A 23,830-nucleotide genomic window follows, 5' to 3' on the forward strand; every position below is an offset into this window, starting at 1 on the left:
AGTAATGAAACAGCTTTTTGACTGGCTACTGTAAGTGGCAGGGCTAGTCTGATTGGATTGACTTCAGGAACTAGGGGAATAAAGTCAGCTTCTTCTGAGTCTCAGGGACATGAAGGTATACCTGAACATTTTTGCATTCCATTAGGGAGGAAGACAGGTGAAGGAGATGTTGTGTAGGTGTTCAGTGGTGTCTGATAAAGAATAGAGAATTCTGACAGTCAACCTTTTTTAAAATTTTATTTATTTTTTAATTGAAGGATAATTGCTTTACAGAATTTTGTTGTTTTCTGTCAAACCTCAACATGAATCAGCCATAGGTATACATATATCCCCTTTGAACCTCCTTCCCATCTCCCTCTCCATTGCACCCCTCTAGTTTAATACAGAGCCCCTGTTTGAGTTTCCTGAGCCATATAGCAAATTCCTGTTGGCTATCTCTTTTGCATATGGTAATGTAAGTTTCCATGTTACTCTCTCCATACATCTCACCCTCTCCTCCTCTCTCCCCACGTCCGTAAGTCTATTCTCTACGTCTGCTCTGAGATGTTGTGTAGGTATTCAGTGGTGTCTGATAAAGAATAGAGAATTCTAACAGTCAACCATTTTTGTGATGAGGTTTCTTTCTCAAAGTCAAGGATCAGTTCTGTTAAAATAGATACATTTCTGTGGAACAGTGTAGGGCTCATGAAAGACTTCTTTAAAAAAAAAATTTGTATGCTGTATTCAGAGTTCTTTTTTTAAAATTTTATTTTCAATTGGAGGGTAATTGCTTTAAAACGTTGTGTTAGTTTCTGCCATACATCAGCGTGAATGAACCATAGATATACATATGTCCCCTTCCTCTTGATCTCTTTACTGCCCTTTTGCCTCTTCAAGCTGGTCTTCAAGGTGGCTCTTTAGATACTTTCTGACCCTGTAAAGTCTGAAAGCAATAACTGTGTTCACCACTACTTTTTCTTTGTTTACTGAGTTTTAAAAGGTAACTAGAATAGCTTTAAATGATAATATACAGGATTATAAGCTGTTACTGCTGTTTGTTCTCTCTTCTCACTCTTTGCTACACCCAGTCCATTAGCAAGTGCTTTAGGACCACCTCTAAAATATATTCCAAGTCCAGCTACTTCCCTTCTTCTTTACAGCTACTCCCCTAATCATGCTTCTGCTCTTCCCCCCCTAAAATCCCTTTTCTACACAGCAACCTAAGTGGTCTTTTAGAAATGAAAATTAAATTATATTACTTCCCTGGTTAAAACTCTTCAATATATTTAAAAGCACACACTTCTTACTTTAAAAATAGTTAAAAGTGTATGCTTTTAAAATAACATTTAAAATAAAATCCAGACTTAGTAATGAACCTCAAAACTCTGTATATGTAACTCTTGTCTACTTCCCTTCTTCTGCATATACTAAAATCTAGCCATCCTAGACTTGTTTCTGTTTCCCTTATGGGCCTACCCAGTCCCACCTTAGGGTCTTTGCACTTAGATTTTCCTCTGCCTGAAGCAATGCTGAAATTGCCCTGAGATTTCCAACCAGAGGCATTTCTTCCTTGTGATTCTTCAGGTCTCCAGTCAAACAGTATCTTCTCAATGAGACGTCATTGGGACACCCAATCTGAATTATAGCTGTGTTACCCTTGCCACAATTATTCTTAACCATATAAGCCTGTTTTATTTTCTACAAAGCATTTCCCTGAAATTTGCTCGTTTGTTCATTATCTGTCTCCTCCCATTAGAATATGAGCTCATGAGAGCAGCACTTTTCTTTCTTGTTCACTGCTGTATTCCCACTGCCTTAGAATTGTGTCTGGTACAGAGTGGACACTTGGTAAGTATATGTTAATACAGTGAATGAATGATTGACTATTTGAGACTCACATCTCATCTCTATATTTTACATTTTTTTCACATTTGCATAGATAAAAACAGCATACATTGTCTTAGATAGACCCTTAAGAGGAATGTTTTTACTCCTTTTGCTTGCTAAGTAATCATAAATAATTCCTTGAGTAGCAGTAATATGTTCTAATATTGACCAAAGATTTGCTTTCTAGAAATTTTCATTGTAGTTAGAAAGTTACAACTTTGAAAAAATATACTATGGTTAAATGCAAATTTTGTAGTACAGAACCTAGTTCTGAAGAAGATTAGCACCTTTGTTATAAGCATTTGTAACACTGAATTATTATTTTTGTGTCTGTGTTTCTCTCTTGCTAAAGCAAGCTCTTTAAGAATAGGGACAAGGATAGGATAAGATAGGATGTCTTATCTCCAGCATCTAGCATAAGATCTGACAGGTCTTGGGCGTGCATGTGTCCTGTGCATTCGCGTGTTTGTGTTCATGTGTTTGTGTGTGTGTGTGTAAAGGCTGCGTGTGTCTAAGTATTGTAGACATATGAAAAGGCTTAATGAAGATGAGTGGATAGAGTTTAGATAGGTTGAAGTCTGGGGCCCGTAGCTGCTGAGAGATGCTAAATATTAATACCCAGGTTTGGGAATCATCACTGGTGATACAAGTTGAAAAAGAGAACATAAAAGGCAAATGACCAGAATCTGAAACTTGGGAAGAATGATAGAGAATATGAAGAGTGGTGGGAGCTATTTAGAGAAAATACTGAGAAGAAAATATAAAAAGTGACAAAGTGTCAAGTAGAGAGCTAGAAAATGAAATCTGACATATGTCCATTAGATGGAGTTCTCAACAGTATTTAAAATTATACTTTCTGAATAAAAATCTGGGAGGAAGAAGAATCTCCAGCTAGATTTCATATATAGCTATGTAAAATGGTAGATAAGATCAAAAGCCCCGGAGAAAGAATACCTGGTTTTAAATCTGCTATGGGATTTTAAGGAGAAAAGCTAATATTTACTGAAGGATGTAGTGTGCAAAGCATTGTGGTAAGCATGTTACATAAATGATGAAATTTAATTCTCACGGCCACTTTATGAGGTAGGTTATTTTTACATAGGGAAACAGAGGTTCAATATCTTTGAAAATTTAGCTATTAAATGATGAAACTGTTACAGTACCACGTTGTAAGCATTCAAAAAACTTGTAGTTTGAGAGAAAGAGAGTAGATGCTAGGAAGTAAATGGAAGAAAATGCTTGATACAGACTGTACATTCAGGAAATTTATTACTAGATAAATCATATAAGAGGAATACTATATACAAGCCAGAGTAAACTAGTTTCAAGTGAAGGTGTATTTGCAAGAACTTAGTGAAGGGGTTCATTGAAGCTATTGAAGAAAGGGGAGATGCACTGAGCATAAGGGGAAACTACTTTCTGAAAGAAGGTACAACTTTCTCTGATAAAAGGGAAGTTGATTTGATAGCAATAAAGATGGAGAGGCATTGACAGATCTGGCCAGAGCATATGTAGATTGGCTTTTCTTTCCTTGAAGAAGAAAGTTAGAGGTAAGGTCTTCCGTTGAGATTGATGGTGAGAGGCTTACGGAGAAAGAATGAGATCTGAGGCACCTGCCAGGTACAGCATTAAGGGCAGTTGAAGTTGGAGACATTTTACATTAGAATGGTTTGCATCATCAAGCAGCTTCAGTCTAAGAAGAGAAGCCAAAAGAGTGTGGAGAGTGATCCTTGCTATTGTAGTAGCCCAGTTGAAACTTGGGCTTAGAAGTGTAGCAAGTAGTAAGGGCCCAAATGAGCATGGAGGGTCAGTTTAAAGAGATATCAAAGACAACCCTTGTTGTGGACTGCATAATCCATAGATAGAGGATTTTTCCTCTTTGCAAAAGGAAATAAAAGTTTATTTTAGATAAATGTGAAAAGATTTCACTTGATGAAATAAAATTTACAGCTACTTAAAATTCTTTTGCTTTAAAATATAATTGTAACTGATCTAAAGTTATTAACATGAAGTGCATTAATTTCTAAGGAATTAATGAAAATATATTCAGATTTACTTCTAAGTGAATTTATATAGTATTTCCTTTTTCCTCCTTTCTTATTTTAATACAGTGAGACATTCACTAGTTTTATTTTATTTATTTTTTGAACATTTGTTAATTTTAAAATGAAAAATGTTTTATAGGAATACATGCAAATATGTGGCAAAGTTAAGAAGTTGAACAAATTGATTCAGTACCATGACTTACTATTTGCTCTAAAGATGTTAACTAATCTCTGTGACCTTACTGCAACTCCTTCTTCATCTTCTTTTTAAATAGACTGTTTGGATTGCATAAGAAAGTCATCAATATGGTACACAATTTATTATCCAGTCACGACTCAGATCCACGGTACTCTGACCCTCAGACAAAGGCTCGTGTGGCTATGTTGTATCTACCTCTGATTGGTATTATCATGGAAACTGTTCCTCAGCTATATGATTTTACAGGTACTTAGTATATTTAAGACAAACTCTAAAGGCAAATCTCAATGTTTAAAAGTATTAGAAAAATCTGCAAATGATCTTACTTTAGGAAAAGAAATATAAGAAAACTCACAATGATGTAGGTACACTGTAAATACTTAACAGATTTTGAAAAAAAACTTTTGACTTTGTGAGAAAATTCACTGCAAGGATTCTGTAAGTATTTCTTATGATGCATTAAAAAAAATGGTTTTACAGCATTTCTATACCTACCTATTGGGCTTCCCAGGTGACCCAGTGGTAAAGAATCTGCCTGCCAATTCAGGAGACCAGGAGACATGGGTTCAGTCCCTGGGTTGGAAGGATCCCTTGGAGGAGGAAATGGCAACCCACTCCAATATTCTTGCCTGGAAAATTCCATGGACAGAAGGGCCTGGCAGGTTACAATCCATGGTGCTGGGAAGAGTTGGATAGGACTGAGCAAGCACGCACGTGTCTCCCTATTAGGAAAGAGAATTGTGTGTGTGTGTGAGTGTATACTGTTTATCTGGAAAAAAAAATATGAGAGAACTTGTCAGATATCTATCACTCTCAGTCTCAGTTTTATTCATATACATAAAATTGAAATTAATATTCACCTGAATAGTGAGAATGATATCGCTAATAGCTGGTTAAATAAGTTTAAGTTATGTTGCTTTTTAAAAACTGTAACCCACAAAATTTTATTCTTGCTTTCCAATTTTAGAATTTATTTAGATTCCTTCATTTCTCTTAAAGAAAATAGTGTAGGTTGCATTTGAACTAGCAGTTAGCCTGATAAAGTACTTCCAGTTCAATTAAAAAAATTTTACTGGTATCTAATATGTACATCAGTAGGTGCTGCTGATACAAAGATAACCAACTCCTTGCCTTTGATAGACTTATAATTGAGTAGTTTTCGATCATTAAAGTGGGTTTCCTTATCTGAAGGCAGAAATTTATATTATTGTTACTATATATCTTTTACTAGCAAGTGCTGCAGTCCATGGGGTTGCAAAGAGTCAAACATGACTGAGTGACTGAACTGAACTGATTGTTCCTTACAAAACTCTGAATAGTACTATAGGAATGAGTTAGTGTTTAAAATATTTAAACTATTATTTAAAAGACGTAAAATATGATAATATGCAGTATATGTTAATAGGTTTTCCTTTGAAGAGTAAAGGAGAATAGAAAGGGAATTGCATGCCCAACAGCTGTTACTTAAAGAGAAGTTTATTTATTTATGGGTTATTTTTTCCAGAAACTCACAATCAACGAGGAAGACCAATCTGTATAGCTACTGATGATTATGAGAGTGAGAGTGGAAGCATGATAAGCCAGACAGTTGCCATGGCAATTGCAGGAACATCAGTTCCTCAACTAACAAGGCCCGGCAGTTTCCTCCTCACGTCAACGGTAAATACAACCCTCCTACAGAAGTTTTATCTGGAAAGACAGATATTTACAAGGATATACTCTTCAATAACAGATTATTATATTAACTGATGCAAAAGTACTCTGAGTTTTATTTTGTGAAGATATTTTTTTTTTCTGAAAATATTTTCTATATTATACTAAGTTGTTTGAAAAACTCTTAATTACCTCAGTCTTTTTGGTATAAAAACTATTTTATCATTAAGAATTTTGAAAGTTGCCTCATTTTCAATTTATAGCCTCTATTCTTCATTTTTAAAATCTATTTTATTCTTTATCAGTCCTAAGAGATTTTTTTAGCTGTTGAGAATATTTATTTTTAATCTGTGAAGGTTCATATTTTTTCATATTTAAATAAATTGATAATCATTTGTAATTTTTGCTCTGTAATTTTCCCCTCTTAAAGAGGGAAGAACATGGTGGCAGGGAGGAGACAAATTGCTAGTAGAGCAAGATCAACTTCTAGAAGTTTTAAATGACTTTCTTTCAAAAAGCTGCAGTCATATTTATGGAAGCTGGCCTCCTTGACAACTTCTAAAAAGGTTTTATTGAGATAATTTACATATCAAAAGATTCATCCATTTTAAGTGTGTAATGTCATGGTTTTTAGTATCTGTACAGAGTTAGGCATCTATCACCACAATCTGATTTTAGAACATTTCCATCATTCCAAAAAGAACCCTCAGGCCCATTAGCCTTCGCTCTTTGTTGCCCCACAGCCATAGTCCTAGGCAGCAACTAACTTTCTTTCTGCCTGCAGAGATTTGCCTATTTTGGACATTTCATCTAGATGGAATTATGCACTGTGATCTTTATGGCTGGCTTTTTTCACTAAGCAGTAATGTTTTTGGGTTCATTCATGATGTGGCATGTATCAGTACTTTTTTTTTAATTGCCAAATAATATTCCTTTATATTGATAGACCAGCTTTTTTTAATCCGTTTATCATTTGATGAATAGTTGACTCATTTCCAGTTTTGGCTGTTAGGAATAATGCTGCTAGGTACACTTGTGTCCATGTCTTTGTGTCCACACATGTTTTCATTTCTCTTAGGTAGATACCTCGGAATGCATGTGCTGGATCATGTGTATTAATATCTTTAATATTTTTAGAAAACTTTTAAACTCTTTCAGAGTAGCTGTTCCATTTTAAATTCTCACCAGCAATTAATAAAGGTTCCTGTTTCTCTAAATCCTCACCAACACTTTTTATTATCTCTTTTTTTATTATATAGTCTTCACACCTTAGTATGTATGATGTGGTGTCTCATTGTGGTTTTACTTTGTGTTTACCTAATGTCTACTGATATTGAGAGTTATCATTTCATTTGTGTATAATACACATCTTTTCATGTATCTTACATAGAGAAACATCCATTCAAATCCTTTAATGTTTTAAGATTGTGTTATTCATCTTCTTGTTGAGTTGTTATTGAAAGAGTTTTTGTATATTCTGGACATAAATTCTTTATCAGATATGTGATTTTCAGATATTTTCTTCTGTGGATTATCTTTTCATTTTCTTGATAGTGTCACTTGAATTGGCAAAAGTTTTAATTTTGATGAATTCCAATTTATCAGTTTTTTCTTTTACTTGCATTTGCTATTGTATATATGTATATAAAGTGCATGTACAGTTAAAATATAATAGGAAAAACAGCAGCGTACCTGCCACTCAGCTTCAGAAGTAGAACTTTTCCGTTTTCTTGAAAGTTCCCAGTTTGCCCTCAGTTCAATCCCTTTCTCCCCTCAAAATGACCACTATTCTCAATTTTATTGGCCTTGCTTTTTGTTTTTTAAAACCTCTCTTACGTGAAATATACTGTACATGAAACATAAATGTAGATGTTTACAAAAGATTTTAAAGTAATACTTTTGTAACCATCATTCAGGACAAAATATAGAACACTGACTCTTCATTTTCTGTTGGATTGTCTGCCTTTGTTTATAATTTATAGTAGTTCATATCAGGATTAAGTCCATTGCCAATTATAAGTGGTTCAAAGGTTTCTTTCTTTTTGTAACTTGCTTTTTCCACACACTTAATTGTGAATTTGGTGAATAGAGTGTCTTATTTTAAAATAAGATTGTATTGAATCTATGGATCAGTTTTTGGAAAAATTAATATTTTTACATCAGTAAATCCCCAAATCCTTGAATATGTTAGATCTCCCCACTATTTGGACCTTCTTTGATGTGTTTATATACATAAACTTTTATAGCTTTTTACCAAAGAGGCCCAGAACATCTTTTGTAGGTTTATTGTTGGTCCTTGATATTTTAAAAGTATTTTAGTAATATTATAAAGTTATGCAGTATGATAATATATAATACACATATAAGTATATATATATCATGTTCTCATAGTCTCATAAATGTCATCTTTTTCATAAATTGTTTTCTAATTGCTGATTATCTTTTTTTTTTTTTGGCCATGCCCCATGGCTTGTGTGATCTCAGTTCTCTGATCAGAAATTGAATCTGGGCCATGGCAGTGAGAGCACCAAATCCTAACCACTAAACTATCAGAGAACTCCCTAATTGTTGATTGCTTTTGTGTGGACATAGAATTGATTTTGAACAATAATGTTTATTTCCAGAAGAATTGCTAAATTAATAACATAGGTGTAGTTTTTTTTCCCTATGTATACAATCATATCATCTGTGAATAATGGCCGTTCATTTCTTCCTTTCACAGTTTTTTCATAGCTTGTTTATGAGCTAGAATCTTGAGTACAGTGTTAAGTAGAAGTAATGATAGTTGGCATCATAAAAGGGGAAGATTGCAACATTTCATTCTTAAATATAGGTGCTAAAGGTTTTGGTTTTGGGGGTTGGTTTTTTTTTATACCCTCTATTATATTATGGAAGTCCCCTTCTTGTTCTTAGTTTGCTAAGAGTTTTACTTTTGTAATTATGAATAGTTGTTGAGTTTTATCATGCTTTTTTGCACCATTGAGACTGTCATGTTATTTTGCTTTTTTATTGTTTATTTTTAAATCTTTCAATTGATTTTCTAGTGTTAAACCTACCTTGAATTCCTGAATTAAACTTAACTTTTTTGTGATTGTGTATTAATGGATTTGATTTGCTGTATTTTAAGATTGTGTATCTGTGTTAGTAAGATCATAATGTTCTATTCAGATTTTGGAATCAGGTAGTTTAGCTGATGAAAATGAGCTAGGGGATTTCCCATTTTATCTGTTCCCTGCAAATACTTGTTTAAAATTGAAATTATTTCTTCCTAGAATATTTGGAGAACTTGTGAGTGAAGCCATCTGTACCTGCAGTAATCTTTTTTGAAAGTGTTAAAATTATCTATATATTTAATGATTGTAGGACTGTTCAAGTTTTCTATTTCTTTTTACACTGGTTTTTGTAAATTTTATTCTAGTAGAAATTTACTCAAATTTCTTGGCATACAAAATTGTTTCAAATATCTTCCATGATTTTTAAAAAGTCTATAACATTTATAGTAGATGTAAACATTTTCATTTCTGTGACTGGCTTTTCATATCTTTTGTCTTAAGTCAGTCTCAATAGAAATTTGTATATTCCTTTAGCTTGTATAAAGAACACATTTGGGGTCAATGCTGAGCCCCACTTTTGAATGTTTATTATTTACTTTTACTTTCTTTTGGTTTATACTGATGTTCTTTTTTCTAACTTCTTTAGATATATGCTTATTTACTTGCTAATTTTCACCCTTCCTTCTTTGATACTTATTTTAATTGTAAAAATTTTCCATTAGTTATTCTTCTAACTACATACTACGATTTATAGCTAACATTTTCTTTATTTAATTCATGTAGTTGTATTTTGTCTTATATTTTTAAAATCTGGTCTGTTCATTTTTGTCTTTAACTAGAATTTTTAAACTTATTTACATTTATGTAAAATCATGGCATCTGGTCCCATCACTTCATGGGAAATAGATGGGGAAACAGTGGAAACAGTGTCAGACTTGATCTTTTTGGGCTCCAAAATCACTGCAGATGGTGACTGCAGCCATGAAATTAAAAGATGCTTACTCCTTGGAAGAAAAGTTATGACCAACCTAGATAGCATATTGAAAAGCAGAGACATAACTTTGCCAACAGAGGTCTGTTTAGTCAAGGATATGGTTTTTCCAGTGATCGTGTATGGATGTGAGAGTCGGACTGTGAAGAAAGCTGAGAGCTAAAGAATTGATGCTTTTGAACTGTGGTGTTGGAGAAGACTCTTGAGAGTCCCTTGGACTGCAAGGAGATCCAACCAGTCAATTCCTAAAGGAGATCAGTCCTGGGTGTTCTTTGGAGGGAATGATGCTGAAGCTGAAACTCCAGTACTTTGGCCACCTCATGCGAAGAGTTGACTCACTGGAAAAGACTCTGATGCTGGGAGGGATTGGGGGCAGGAGGAAAAGGGGACGACAGAGGATGAGATGGCTGGATGGCATCACCAACTCAATGGACGTGAGTTTGAGTGAACTCCTGGAGATGGTGATGGACAGGGAGGCCTGGTGTCTTTTTTTAAATTTTCTTATTTTTTATTAAAGGGTAATTGCTTTATAGAATTTTGCTGTTTTCTGTCAAACCTCAACATGAATCAGCCATAGGTATACATATAACCCCTCCCTTTTGATTGTCTTCTTTAGATATCATAGTTTTTAATATAGGACCTACTTTTTAATAATAGAACCTTTTAGTTTTTCCCTTCTTGTTTCCTGTTAACTTTTATTTACAGTCTTCTGTAAGCCCTGTAAATAATTTTCTGTCGCTAGGAAAGGTTAAGTTTCAGAACCTTAAGTATAAGGTTATGTATGAGTTACATAAATATTGCCTAAATCAAATGGCTCTTTCAAAATACTTGATTTTAAAGTAATTACTTTTGCATTGCTTTTAGAAGAAAACAACTGACAACTGAAAAAAAGAAGTAGTCTTTGATCATTCTGTCTCATTTTACTGCTTCTATTTTCAGAGTGGCAGGCAACACACTACCTTTTCAGCAGAATCAAGTCGGAGTCTTTTGATCTGTCTGCTTTGGGTTCTCAAGAATGCAGATGAGACAGTTCTACAAAAGTGGTTTACAGATCTCTCAGTCCTGCAGCTAAACCGGCTATTAGATCTGCTTTATCTTTGTGTATCTTGCTTTGAGTACAAAGTAAGTGATCATTGTGCCATTGCAAAGAAGAGCAAGAGGGAACATAATGTGGAAAAGAAGAGAATTTCCTTACTGTGTCTTCTTTTCTAATGTTTAAATTTTAGGGAAAGAAAGTATTTGAAAGAATGAATAGTTTGACCTTTAAGAAATCAAAAGACATGAGAGCAAAGCTTGAGGAAGCTATTCTTGGAAGCATAGGTGCTAGGCAAGAAATGGTGCGCCGAAGCCGAGGACAGCTTGGTACGTACACAATGTCTTCTCCTTCTGGTGAGAATTTTTTCAGTTTCCTTGAACACTATTACAGTGATCATTTTTGCAAGTCTTCATTGACAATTCTGCACTTTTAAAACAGTGTTTTAATGTAGCTGTGAATTAACTTGAATAGCCATGTCTTTGCAAGTTAGAATTCCTATTTAGAGTGAACATACTTCCAGTTTGCTCTGGATAATCTCAGTTTGTTCTTCTAACCTTTGTGTGATTATTAATAGTTTCCCTTATTTTAAAAAAATAAGTGTTTTTAAGAGCAGTTTTAGCTTCATAGAAAAATTGAGCTGAAAATACAGATATTTCCTATTTATCCTCTGTCTTCACACATGCATGACACCCCTCATTATCAGCTTTTCATATAGGAGTTGCCATCGCTTATCACAATTGATCAACCTACACGGATGCCTTATTATCATACAGAATCTATAGCTTACATTGTGGTTCTGTCTTGGCTGTACATCCTTTGTAACACGACTTTGTACTCTTAAAAGTTTCCTACTTTTGCAGTGAATTAATGTATCCCATAGATAAGGCAAAGATATTGCCTATCTCAAGTGTCAGGAAGAGAAAATAATTTAGTTGCATCTGAAGTCTGTTTCTAATCCCTGGTCTGCTACCCATTAGCCATATAATCTTGGCCAAGCACTGAATCTTCCCACTTTCCCTTTTCTCATCCACTTGTGGTGGTTTGAGATTTTAAAAGGTAGTGTAACTAATTGGTCTTATCATCTTTGTGGTGACTCTGTGTGTGTGTGTAAACATTTCGTAAATTGTGAAGTGGTATTATTGCTGAAAACACCTTAAGGTCAAGGACATGGCTTAGTCATCTGTGTACATGACATATGCTAACAGCTCAATATATGTTGTTGACTTAAAATGTGATTGTATGTTTACATGAATATTTTATATGTGTTGTTTTTTGATTGGCCATTTAACTTAATCTTTTATTTAGGTAAACTTAAGTATCTTTTATATGCTATGTGTGTTTGGAATTTAATAATGAATAAGACAGTCTTTGCCTTTGAAATTAATAGTATTGTTTTTTCACTTTAGTTGTATAGAGTTTCAGTTCAGTTCCGTTCCTCAGTCGTGTCTGACTCTTTGTGACCCCATGGACTGCAGCACGCCTGGCTTATATCGTGTACCTATTGATTTTCTTTTAACTCATTTAATGTGGACAACAACTCTATAAAGTATGAAAATTAGCTTTCTAGGTCATTTAATTATATCAAACCTAACAAATAATTATCCTCATCTTTAAAATAAAATAAAACTCTCAGAGGTAAATAACTTGCCTAAGGTCATAAACTAAGTGACAGAACCAGGATCTTTTGACTTATAATTTAGTGTTCTTTATATTATACCAAAGCTCTTTCTAGGACTTACTGTTGAAAGGAATGGAACTTTTAACAATATGTTTGTTACATTTTTAAACGTGTAGTCTTTGGACAGCTACCACTGTTTAAATGTAGGAAATGAAGTTCTGTATGTGGAAGCTAAAAAAAGTAAAACCACAAGTAAACCCCACTTTCCCCAAACTCATAGGTATGGGGAACAGTTAGGTGCAGGGTAGGGGTGGACAAAGTGAGTGAAGGGAGTCAAAAGGTACAAACTCACAGTTTTAAAATTCTTTAAGTACTAGAGATGTAACTCATAGCATGTTAACAAATGTATACTTGAAAGTTGCAAAGCGAGTCCATCATAAGAGTTCTTATCATAAGAGAAAAACATTTGAAGCTACTCATGGTCATGGATGTTAACTAGACTTGTTGTGATGATCATTTTGTAATATATGCATGTATTGCATCATTATTTTATACACTGGAAACCAATATAATATTGTATGTCAATTGTGTCTCACTTTAAAAAAATAATTGAAGTTCTCATCTTCTTAAAATGATTCTGTTTGCAATTCTTATTTATATTTGGACACTTAATAAGCTAGATCACCTAATGATAGATGTTCTTAACTAAGGAGATGAGAGAAAGTTTCCTGAAAAAAAAAATAAAGTTAATGATAATAATGAAGATAGATCACAGATACTTATTTTGTTAACTGTCTTAAGATAGACAAATCTTTTTGCTTTCTTTCACAAAATTCCTTAAAGACAGAGGTTTCAAAATTGAAGAAGTAAAGAGGGACAGAAAGAGAAGGAAAAGGAAGGAAAGCAGAAGGAATATCCGGACTAATCCTTTATTGTGTGTCAAATTATATTTGTTTTTCAGTATTTTTAAAATTTCTGTTTGAACTCTGCAGTTTTACTTTCATTTTACTTTCCATCCTCCCAGCCAAAGTCTCTTGTTTTTCAAAGAGGAGTAGTAGTCTTCTAGTTGAAAGCTTGAAGTCATGACTTGATTCCGTTGTTTAAATATATGTATTTCTCCACAATTCTCAATGACTTCTCCACTTGTGCTAGATTAGTCTGAACCACTTCTGTTGCTGCTGCCCCTTAAAGGAGCCCATACCATTCACTCTGCCTTCTGTTTCTCTTGGGGGAGAGCCCCTCTGTTCTCCTCTCCTTCCTTCTGTGGACCAAAAGAAATAATTACTTTCAGAACCTTCCTTAATTTGTAGCTTTTATTCTTGTGGTCATAAGTGCTGTGGAGAGAAATAAAGTAAATTAAGAGGAAAAGAAGTGGTGGAAAGTTGAGGAAGGCCTTTCAGCAGAGGTGATGAATAACTGGTCAGTGAAAATTTATGTGAAAAACAATTAGGTAAAAGGAGCAATCACTATTATGTACATCCTAAATCAAGAGCATAGGTATTGAAACTATACACACACACACACACGATAATGGTAGTATAAACAAAGGTGGAGAAAATAAAATCATATCATGCATAGTCTTATAAACCATAAGATTTTCAGAAAGTCAGAATTTAAAAGTTTGCTTATTTAAAAAAGTGCTTGGGTTTTTTATATTACATTTAGCAAATATATCCTGTAACTGTTGTGAAAATTTTTAATAAAAAGCACCATTGTCAGGTTTTTCCACTTGTACGGAGGATAAAATGGCTGTGTTAATAAAATTATTAACATTATGTAGTATTTCTTTTTTAAAATTTTATTTATTTATTTATGGCTGTTCTGGGCACTTTGATGCCACATGGGCTTTTGTCTAGTTGTGGTGAGCAGGGGATACTCTCCAGTTGCGGTTTGTGAGCGTCTCATTTCACTGGCTTTGCTTGCTGTGGAGTGCGGGCTCTGGGGCGAGTAGCCCTCAGTAGTGGCAGCACGTGGGCTCAGTAGCTGCAGCTCCTGGGCTCTAGGGCGCAGGCTCAGTAGTTGTGGCGGGCTCAGTTGCTCTGCAGCATGTGGGATCTTCCTTGATCAGGAACCAAACCCATGTCTCCTGCACTAATAGGTGGATTCTTTACCACTGAGCCACCAGGGAAGCCCTGTAGTGTTTCTTATATGGTTGCAAATATACATGAATGCGGTCTAACTGAAATAACATTTTTAAAGAAAGTTTTGAAATTTGTTTGACAGAAAGAAGCCCATCTGGAAGTGCCTTTGGAAGTCAAGAAAATCTGAGGTGGAGAAAGGATATGACTCACTGGCGTCAAAACACTGAGAAGCTTGACAAGTAATAAACCTTCTATTTTATCTTTTTGATGGGCTTGTTGAATTTCAAGTGCAAGAGGAAAATGATTACTTTTAGTGTTATTTTATATAATTAGGCATTCAAATTTTAGAAGTCAGAACAGTTATATTTAATTTTTCCATTTTGGATTAAATATAATTTTGGGGAAGAATTTTTCATATGGTATAGTAAAGCTAAAGGTTACGTATTTCAATGTCACCTTATTTTCCCTAACAATCCCCCCTGGAAAATGGGTTGAGCAACTGTTTTTGAAATGTCACTATTTTAGGTGTCACACTGAAACTAAATATTTCAAGGATTATAAAAAATTAGAAAATCTTTGCTCTCTTAGAGCTTAAAATATAGTTAAAGACAAAACACTACAAGTCTTCTGTTTCTAGTATGGAGACAAACTAGGTACACTAGCTGGCCACTCTATTGCCAGAAACAACCTAAAATGCACTTTCGTGAGTCCAGGATTCTACAGGACTGCATCTTCATAAGGGGAACTGGAAATAAACCCTTCTCACTGCTCAGGTAACCACAGGTAAAATTGCTTGGCTTGAAAATTGCTTGGCATTGTGTCAGGGGGCTGCAATCTTTTCCTGATAATTTCTAATTTCAAATTGGCCCTCAGGTAACTTGATAGGCCCCTAAAACTTTGAGAATATAGTGACCAACTCATTTGGGTTTGCCTAATACTCTTAATTTTAGCAGTGAATGTCCCAGGGACCCCCCACCCCAGTCCTGTCCTAAATTGGTCACCCTGAGAACCATCTTCCATCCAAACTTTAGATGATTCTCACAGAGAAGGTTTCAGAAATATTAGCTCTCCTACATGCTCAGTAGCTCAGTCATGTCTGACTCTTTACAACCCTGTGGACTGCATCCTGTGAGGCTCCTCTGTCCATGGGGTTTCCTAGGCAAGTAGGAATTCCCTAGGCAAGAATACAAGGTTGCTGTTTCCTTCTCCAGGGGATCTTCCTGACCCAGGGATCGAACTCACATCTCCTGCTTGGCAGGCAGATTCTTTACCAGGGAAACCAGCTCTCCCACAGTAAAATCATAAAACACAGGAAGCAAGACCCTATGGGAGCCAGCAGAGACAGAAGCAGCAGGATCAGTACCACATAGATAAGTTGAGGATTGTCAGAAACTGTCTTAGTCTCTTCAGTCTGCTATGACAAAATAACACGCCCTGGGTCACTTTTAAATAACAGAAATTTATTTCTTACAGTTCTGAAGGCTGGGGAGTTCAAGATCATTGCACCAACAGATTGAGTATCTGATGAAGGCCCTTTTCTGGGTTTATAGGCTTCTTGCTGTGTTCCCTTATGGTTTAAGGACAAGGAAATTCCTAGGGGCTTTTTTTATAGTGGCATTAATCTCATTCATGAGGGCTCTGCCTTGTTTCCAATCACCTTCCAAAAACTGCACCTCCTAACACCATTACCTTAGGCATTAGATTTTCATTGTATGAATTTGGCAGGAAAGACACATACTTGGACCAGAGCAGATGCTGTATGTAACTGTGTTAAAATTTTTTAAAGTTTGAATGTCTGCATTTCTGTCTTTTTGTCCAAGTCCATTTCTTTAATTATTTTTCCATATGCATTGTGTTTTTTAAAAATCACAAAGCACTGAAATACTATGTTGTTAGTATATTGCTTTACTTCTGCACTTGTGTTATGTGTTCTCTTTGCTTATCTTACTTTGTTTTAAGGAAGCCATTTTCTTTTTCTTTTTGGTATTTTCCTGATTCTTTTGGTTTAAACATCTTGTTTTTCATGTGTCTTCACAAAATCTCACTGGAATTTTAAGTTTGAACATTATACTTCTTTTCCAGTTTAATTCTAATGTTGTATTTTCTCCTTAAATTTATAAAATGTAAATTCATAAACTGTTCTCTTTAGTGGTAGTAATAAAGATTCAGACTTTAATTAATAGCTAACTTTGAAAAGTTAGTATTTAATATGTCCTTGTATTTTTGCTTTGATTTATATATATATTTTTTGGTCTATTTGGATGTAGTTTCCATATATGCATTGTGATTGAAATGTCAACTTTACTCATAAATCGCATATAGTCATTAAATTTTAATTAAGTAATACTTTTGTAAATATTAGTATTCAAGTAAACCACTTTATTACATCAAGTTTTATTTCTAATGAGTAATTCCATCCAGAATCTCACTGAAGAGTTACTCATTTTCCGTATTAAAACTTTTGTATCAGAAATTTGGGAAAATTAGACAAAACTTTATTTTTAAGAAAGTTCTTTTATCCTAAATAAATATGTTGAAAATCCTTGAAATGGAAACATGAATACTAAACATTTTGGGTACTGCTTTACATGGAAGCAGCCCTGAATACAAGCCTATATAGCACCATCTAGTGTCTGTGCCGCTTAGAACAAAACAATGTTTTCCTGTGTTTGCTGTAACTCGCTCTGAAAGCTAAGTATTTATGCCTTCAGTGGCACTGTAGTACTGTAATGGGGTGAGAAAGTCTGTATTGGCATGTTTGACAAATGTAGATTAAAACAAAACATTTTTAAACATGCAGAATATTTTTCCTTATTCACTTAATAACTTTGCACTCGGGCAACTATTGGAAAAACTCTCTCCCTGAAAAAGAAAAATGATTCCAAGGTTTTTTTTTTTTTTTAAATTTCTGTGCATCTTTAAGTATTTTGCGAATTTCAGATCTATTGGATTTTCTAAAAGATGAAATACAATTTTTTCTAATCTTTTGTTTTAGGTCAAGAGCAGAGATTGAACACGAAGCACTGATTGATGGCAATCTGGCTACTGAAGCAAATCTAATCATTTTGGATACATTAGAGATTGTTGTTCAGGTAAAAACACTAATTAGAGGAATTTAAACTATTATAGATTTGGTAAATTAGGGTTGGGGAAAAGTATTTATTGAACCATATAATTATATTTGCATATCAGTAGATCCTAAAAGTTATGTTCTTGCTCCTCTTTTTTTCTCATTTAAATTCTAGATTCCCTTTTTCTTATCAAAATCCCTTGCAGCTTCTTTTCCTTAAGGAGCTTCTAGATCTTACATTATCTTTTTCCTATTAAAATTTTTATTTGTTAATTTTTACATATTCTATCTCTAACCAGATTACAGTTAACATCTCTACTTTAAAATTGCAGACAGTTTCTGTAACAGAATCCAAAGAGAGCATCCTTGGTGGGGTGCTAAAAGTGCTGCTACACAGCATGGCCTGTAATCAAAGTGCAGTTTATCTACAACACTGTTTTGCTACCCAGAGAGCCCTGGTTTCAAAGGTGGGTTATTTTTGTGCCTGCTGTCTTGTCAGACTTTTCTTTACTAACATTGTCTACGATCACTTGATACATTCATTGATTAGATCTTAAATATATTTATAGTAAAATTTTAGTGATAACCTAAGACTTGATTCTTCTTCGCCTTTCCTCTACTGTTTATTTCTTTCTTATTTGGACTACCTTTAACCTGTTTTCTGGATTGAAAAAAAAAAAGGGTGGTTCTGATGTGGAGAAGGGCCTGAAATTAATAGCCTGTTTTAAATATTGGTTTTTTTGTGTTTTCTTCTTATCTATTTCTTATTGATGTGAATTATCAAGGATTAGTGTGTCAGTTGTTCAGTCCATTGAAATTAGCTTATCCTAGGTAAATGGAAAGAAAAGTACTTGTTTTGTTTAACTACTTCAAATATTTATTTCCTATGTTTGTTTTCCTCTGAAAATCTATATTCTTAATCTTAAAGGTATCTATTTCATCTTAGTCATCTTATAAGATGAAACTTAGCCAGTGAAGATAACATACACCATTTTGTAATTAGTAAGAACATTTCACGCTGTGCAGCAAGAAACTAACTTAATATTGTAAAGCAACTATATTTCAATAAAAATTAATAAAAAATTTTATCATAGACTTATTGTGTTTTACTATAGTACGTGTTTTATTCACATTATCTAATCTAAGGTAGTCATACAGTCCCACATAGGTAGTATTATTAGGCCCATTTTATGGAAGAGAAAACCTGTCCAAGGTCACAGTACTAACATAGTCCATATTCAAACTCAGTCTGTCTAGTTCTCTGGTCCATTTTATTAACCAGCAGCAAATATTCTCTCTTAAACATGCTTTCAATTCCTGGGCTAAACTAACAAATCTCTTCATCAGGTTATATTAACATATATGTGAAGCTCCTGCTACATAAATTCAGTGGTGGTATTGTTTCTTTACAGTTCCCTGAGCTCTTGTTTGAAGAAGAAACAGAGCAGTGTGCTGACCTCTGCCTCCGGCTTCTACGGCACTGTAGCAGCAGCATCAGTACCATACGCTCACATGCTAGTGCCTCCCTTTACCTGCTTATGAGACAGAACTTTGAGATTGGGAATGTAAGTGTTTCATTTTAGGATTGGATCTTTGGATTCATAATGAACTATAACTTCTGTAGGTATCTAATAAGTGGGTTTGGGGAGATCATAGCATTTTGAGTCTAATCTTAAGACTATTTCTTTTTCTCATTCTGGGGATAACATAAATATCCAAATCTCCAGTTTTATTTTGTATACTAAGAATAACATATAATAGTACAGATTTAAACTACAAGTGTATGTTGAGCGACTATAAATTGTAATTATTATCATTAAGTGAAGTGAAAGTAATAAGAAGAAAAATTAAGTTTAAACATCTTTGCTCCGTATTTCATGATCATATGCCAGTCTTAGAAGAATTCCATGTCTTCATTTTTGGTTTTTTATTTGATTATAGATTTATGTGTTGTATTTTTCCTAGCTTTTTGAGTCCACTGTTTAGTTCATTTATTCTTACTCATGTAATTATTTAAGGTCTAGAATATTGCATTGTGCTCTTTTGATGTCTCATTGGTTCTAATACCTAGTATTTTTAGTATTCTTGGTTTCTATTCAATACATATTTTGTAATTTCAGTTTGTATTTTCATTTTAACCAGAAGTTTTAAAGTTTTGATGATGATGTTGTTCAGTTGCTCAGTAATGTCCTACTCTTTGCGACCCCATGGACCAGGCTTCCCTGTCCTTCACCATCTCCCGGAGCTTGCTCAAACTGATGTTCATTGAGTCGATGATGCCATCAAACCACCTCTTCCTCTGTCATCCCGTTCTCCTCCTGCCTTCAATTTTTCCCACCATCAGGGTCTTTTCTAATGAGTCAGCTTTTCAAATCAGGTGGCCAGAGTATTGGAGCTTCAGCTTCAGCATCAGTCCTTCCAATGAATATTCAGGATTGATTTCCTTTGGGATTTACTGGTTTGATCTCCTTACAGAGTTTAAAAGTTTTGATGATAATTTTTGTTTTTTGTTTGTTTTCTGGCTATCCTGTGGCTTGCAGGATCTTAGTTCCTAACCAAGCTTGAATGCAGGCCCTCAGTAGTAAAAGCGTGGAGTCCTAACCATTGGACTGCCAGGGAATTCCCAGTAATTTTTAAGTTTTACTGCAGAGTGATCATAGTACAATTAATATGTCTCCATTTTGGTACTGTGGATGTGTGTGTTTGTGTATTCAAACATAAAATGTTTTTATAAATGTGTTACACAAGCATTTGAAAAGAAGGGGTACTTTATTTTCGTCTCTTTGGTTGACTAAAGGAGATGATTTAAAGCCTACATATTGTCTATTTCTCCTTTTGGTCTTATTTGGTAAAGTGATATTCATAGCTGTTTGGTATATTGATAACTACTATTCGTAACTATTGTATCTTACTATGAATTATTCCCTTTAGAATTGAAAAAGACTCTGAGATGGCTTAATTTAAAATTTTTATATTTTTGACCTAACTTCTGCCTTGTGTAGTATTGACCTCTACTTTCCTTCTAATTTGAATGTGGCTTAGGTTATCTTTGCCTGTCCTTTCTTTTTCACTTTTTTGAATCACTTTATTTTAAATGTGTGTCTCATCTACAACATAGAGTTGGGTTTTGCTTTGTAATTCAGTTTCTAAGTTGAATTAAACCTTTCATACTTGTTATGATATCAGCTGCATCCTGGATTTGTGTTGTATTATTCTGTTATGCTTCCCCACTCCTCTCCTTAAAAAAGTTTGTTGGTTGTTTTCATCTTGTACATAGTAAGTTCGCCTTAAAGTTACCTTTGTAATTATGCAGCACCTTCAGTGCTCTGCTTCTTTGATCATACATTCTCAGTGGAGGCAGTATTGTTGCCAGCCTAGTGGGTATTGGTTCTTAGCTATCACAGTGGCTTCCCTTGAGTCCTTATATTTCTGTGTTTTTTTTTTTCCTTCCTAAAGTTAATGGCTTCATAAATTTTTTATAATTCAAAGTAAAATATTTTAATTAGAATTTTCATCTGTTTCATGACCACATTTTCCTATTAAGTATTCTTTATCTGGTATTTCACTGATCTTCTTTACCTTTTTGTTACTCAGCATAGCATGAAGCAGTTTATATTGGCCTGGGTATTTGTAGGACAGTCTATTTCTGTCCAGCCCTTTGAGATTTTTTGTTTTTTTTTTTCTCAAGACAGGTAGTTTTATCACTTCAAAGTGAGTTTCTTCTTTAAGTTTAAAAGAAGTGTTTTTCCCATTATTTCTTATATCTGCACCCTAGGATTCCTCGCTATTTGCTATCCCCTCTTTGCCTTCCATTGAAGCTGCTTCCTATTTAGCTTGTCTTGGCAGCCATTATGCATTTTTATAATGTGTAGATTATATCAGTCTCATCATTTTGCTGAAATAGAGTTTATGAACTTTTTTTTCTATTCGTCTTTTATTTTTATATGAAATGCAGGAGAATAGGAACTTGCTATCTCACACTGCCCTATTTTTACTGGAAGCCAAGTCTTCTCTCCTAATTCAGAACAAAGAATCTAGTTACTTTATAGATCTTATTTAGTTTTTGAAATGAGTCCCTAAAATTTGACTACACTTGGAGTTTTCCTCTGTTATTTTAGGAAAGCTTTATATTAATACAGGAGGATTAAAAATGGATAATTTATCATGTTAATGTCATGTGCTGCTGCTGCTGCTAAGTCACTTCAGTCGTGTCCGATTCTGTGTGACCCCATAGACGGCAGCCCACCAGGCTCCCCCATCCCTGGGATTCTCCAGGCAAGAACACTGGAGTGGGTTGCCATTTCCTTCTCCAATGCATGAAAGTGAAAAGTGAAAGTGAAAGTTGCTCAGTCATATCCAACTCTTAGCGACCCCATGGACTGTAGTCCACCAGGCTCCTCCATCCATGGGATTTTCCAGGCAAGAGTACTGGAGTAGGGTGCCATTGCCTTCTCCAGTCAATGTCATGTAGTACCTCTAAAAAGGAATAGGTGATTTATACCTGGCACGATTTTATACAGATTGTATATTCAAGAGATGTATTGAATTGTGTTCTAGGTACTGTGGTAGGCATCGGGCAAACATAGATAAAAGGAAACTTATTTTAAAATAGCTTGGCATCTACTAGGGTAGGAGATGAACAGGTAATGTTCAGCTAGTAATAGTAAGTACCTACTTTAGATGGCTTTGTGAGGATTATATAAATTAATATTAGGTAACACACTTATTATATCAGTAACTGGCTCTGAGCAAATGTTCAGCATGTGTTTGCTGTTGATATACTGAGAGGTAAGCACAGGGGACTGTATAAGCACAGAGAAAAAGAGCATATACTCTCAAGGAGGGTTTCAGAAAGAGGAGATGCTTGAACTAAGGATGAAGAATTGCCCATGCAGATGGAGAAGTAGTGGGTAGACTTTTTAGGTAACAAAAATGGCACGTATGTAATTAGAAAGGCATTGAGATGAGAGAAGGAAACAGGCAAACAGAGAAGGAAACTTTTTTTTAGCACTTCTTAATTATTATGGCTCAAAGAGAGAGTAATAAAAGATAAAATTGTAATTGAAATGTTTAGACTAAGCTGTCATAGGACAGATACTTGTTTATCACTGTACTCTCGGTTCCAACCATGTAGTTTGGCAGGTTTATTTGGTCAAATACATGAATTTTATCTGCTGTGATAAAATAAAAGCTGTGAGCAGCCATTGAAGTATTTTAAGAAGAAGACTGAAATGTACATTCAGATTTACATTTTACAAAAATTTCCCTGATGCTACTTAGGGGGTAAGGAAAAAGAAAGATTGGTTAGGAAGTTATTGGAGTAATCCAGGTAAGAAATGATAAGGGCATAAAGTAAAGCAATGGCATTGAGAATGGAGAAAGAATAGATTGAAACGGATTAGATGATGTAGACTGAGTTTATAGTATGAGTAATGAATGGGCAGAATGGCTATGGAATGACCTGGTTTTGGGCCTGTGTGACTGACTGCAATAGTAGCACCCTTTATTTAATCAATAGGACAGAATTCATTTTCTTGGGCTCCAAATCACTGTGGGTGGTGAGTGCAGCCTCAAAATTAAAAGATACTTGCTCCTTGGAAGAAAAGTAACGTCAAACCTAGACAGCCTATTAAAAAGCAGAGCCATTACTTTGCCTGGAAAGGTCCATATAGTCAAAGCTATGGTTTTTCCAGCAGTCATGTACAGATGTGAGAGGGGGACAATAAAGAAGGCTGAATGCTGAGGAATTGATGTCTTTGAGCTGTGGTGCTGAAGAAATTGAACCTGAAGCTCCAATAGTTTGGCCACCTGATGCGAAGAGCCAACTCATTGAAAGAGACCCTGATTCTGGGAAAGATTTTACGCAGGGGGAGAAAGGGATGACAGAGGATGAGATGGTTGGAGGGCATCACTCCCTAACTCAATTGACATGAGTTTGAGCAAGCTCCAGGAGATAATGAAGGACAGGAAAGCCTGTTGTGCTGCAGTTCTTGGGGTTGCAAAGAGTTGGACACCACTTAGGGACTGAACAACAACGAAGGTTGTCACTGATAACCTCTTAAAAGTGGTTTCATACTGGGGAATGGTGAAACGGAAATGAATTTACACTAAAAAAGGAAGAATGTAAACTCTTACAGTCATCATTCCAAAGATATACCTTTACGTTACTTTGTACAGGATATGACTTAAGTTATACTTTTATCATAACAGTGGACATA

The 23,830-nt window shown here is 34.6% G+C and overlaps 1 protein-coding gene across 6 annotated transcripts in view; it reads left to right on the plus strand.

Moving 5' to 3' along the window:
- Positions 1-23,830, plus strand: part of DOCK7 (dedicator of cytokinesis 7) — a 189,207-nt gene that overhangs the window by 131,887 nt on the left and 33,490 nt on the right. For 4 of the 6 annotated variants that reach the window (XM_055585640.1, XM_055585641.1, XM_055585642.1 and 1 more), the window contains 8 exons: positions 4,187-4,356; positions 5,615-5,769; positions 10,747-10,929; positions 11,034-11,169; positions 14,685-14,781; positions 17,538-17,634; positions 17,945-18,079; positions 19,025-19,177. In XM_055585640.1, the coding sequence (XP_055441615.1) occupies positions 4,187-4,356; positions 5,615-5,769; positions 10,747-10,929; positions 11,034-11,169; positions 14,685-14,781; positions 17,538-17,634; positions 17,945-18,079; positions 19,025-19,177 (1,126 nt within the window). Of the gene's footprint in view, positions 1-1,735; positions 1,828-4,186; positions 4,357-5,614; positions 5,770-10,746; positions 10,930-11,033; positions 11,170-14,684; positions 14,782-15,223; positions 16,509-17,537; positions 17,635-17,944; positions 18,080-19,024; positions 19,178-23,830 lie in introns of those variants that run through there. The other 2 variants (XM_055585645.1, XR_008715904.1) reach the window with 2 other exon arrangements.

This window comes from Bubalus kerabau, chromosome 6 (genome assembly GCF_029407905.1).
Source record: "Bubalus kerabau isolate K-KA32 ecotype Philippines breed swamp buffalo chromosome 6, PCC_UOA_SB_1v2, whole genome shotgun sequence".
NCBI lineage: Eukaryota > Metazoa > Chordata > Mammalia > Artiodactyla > Bovidae > Bubalus > Bubalus kerabau.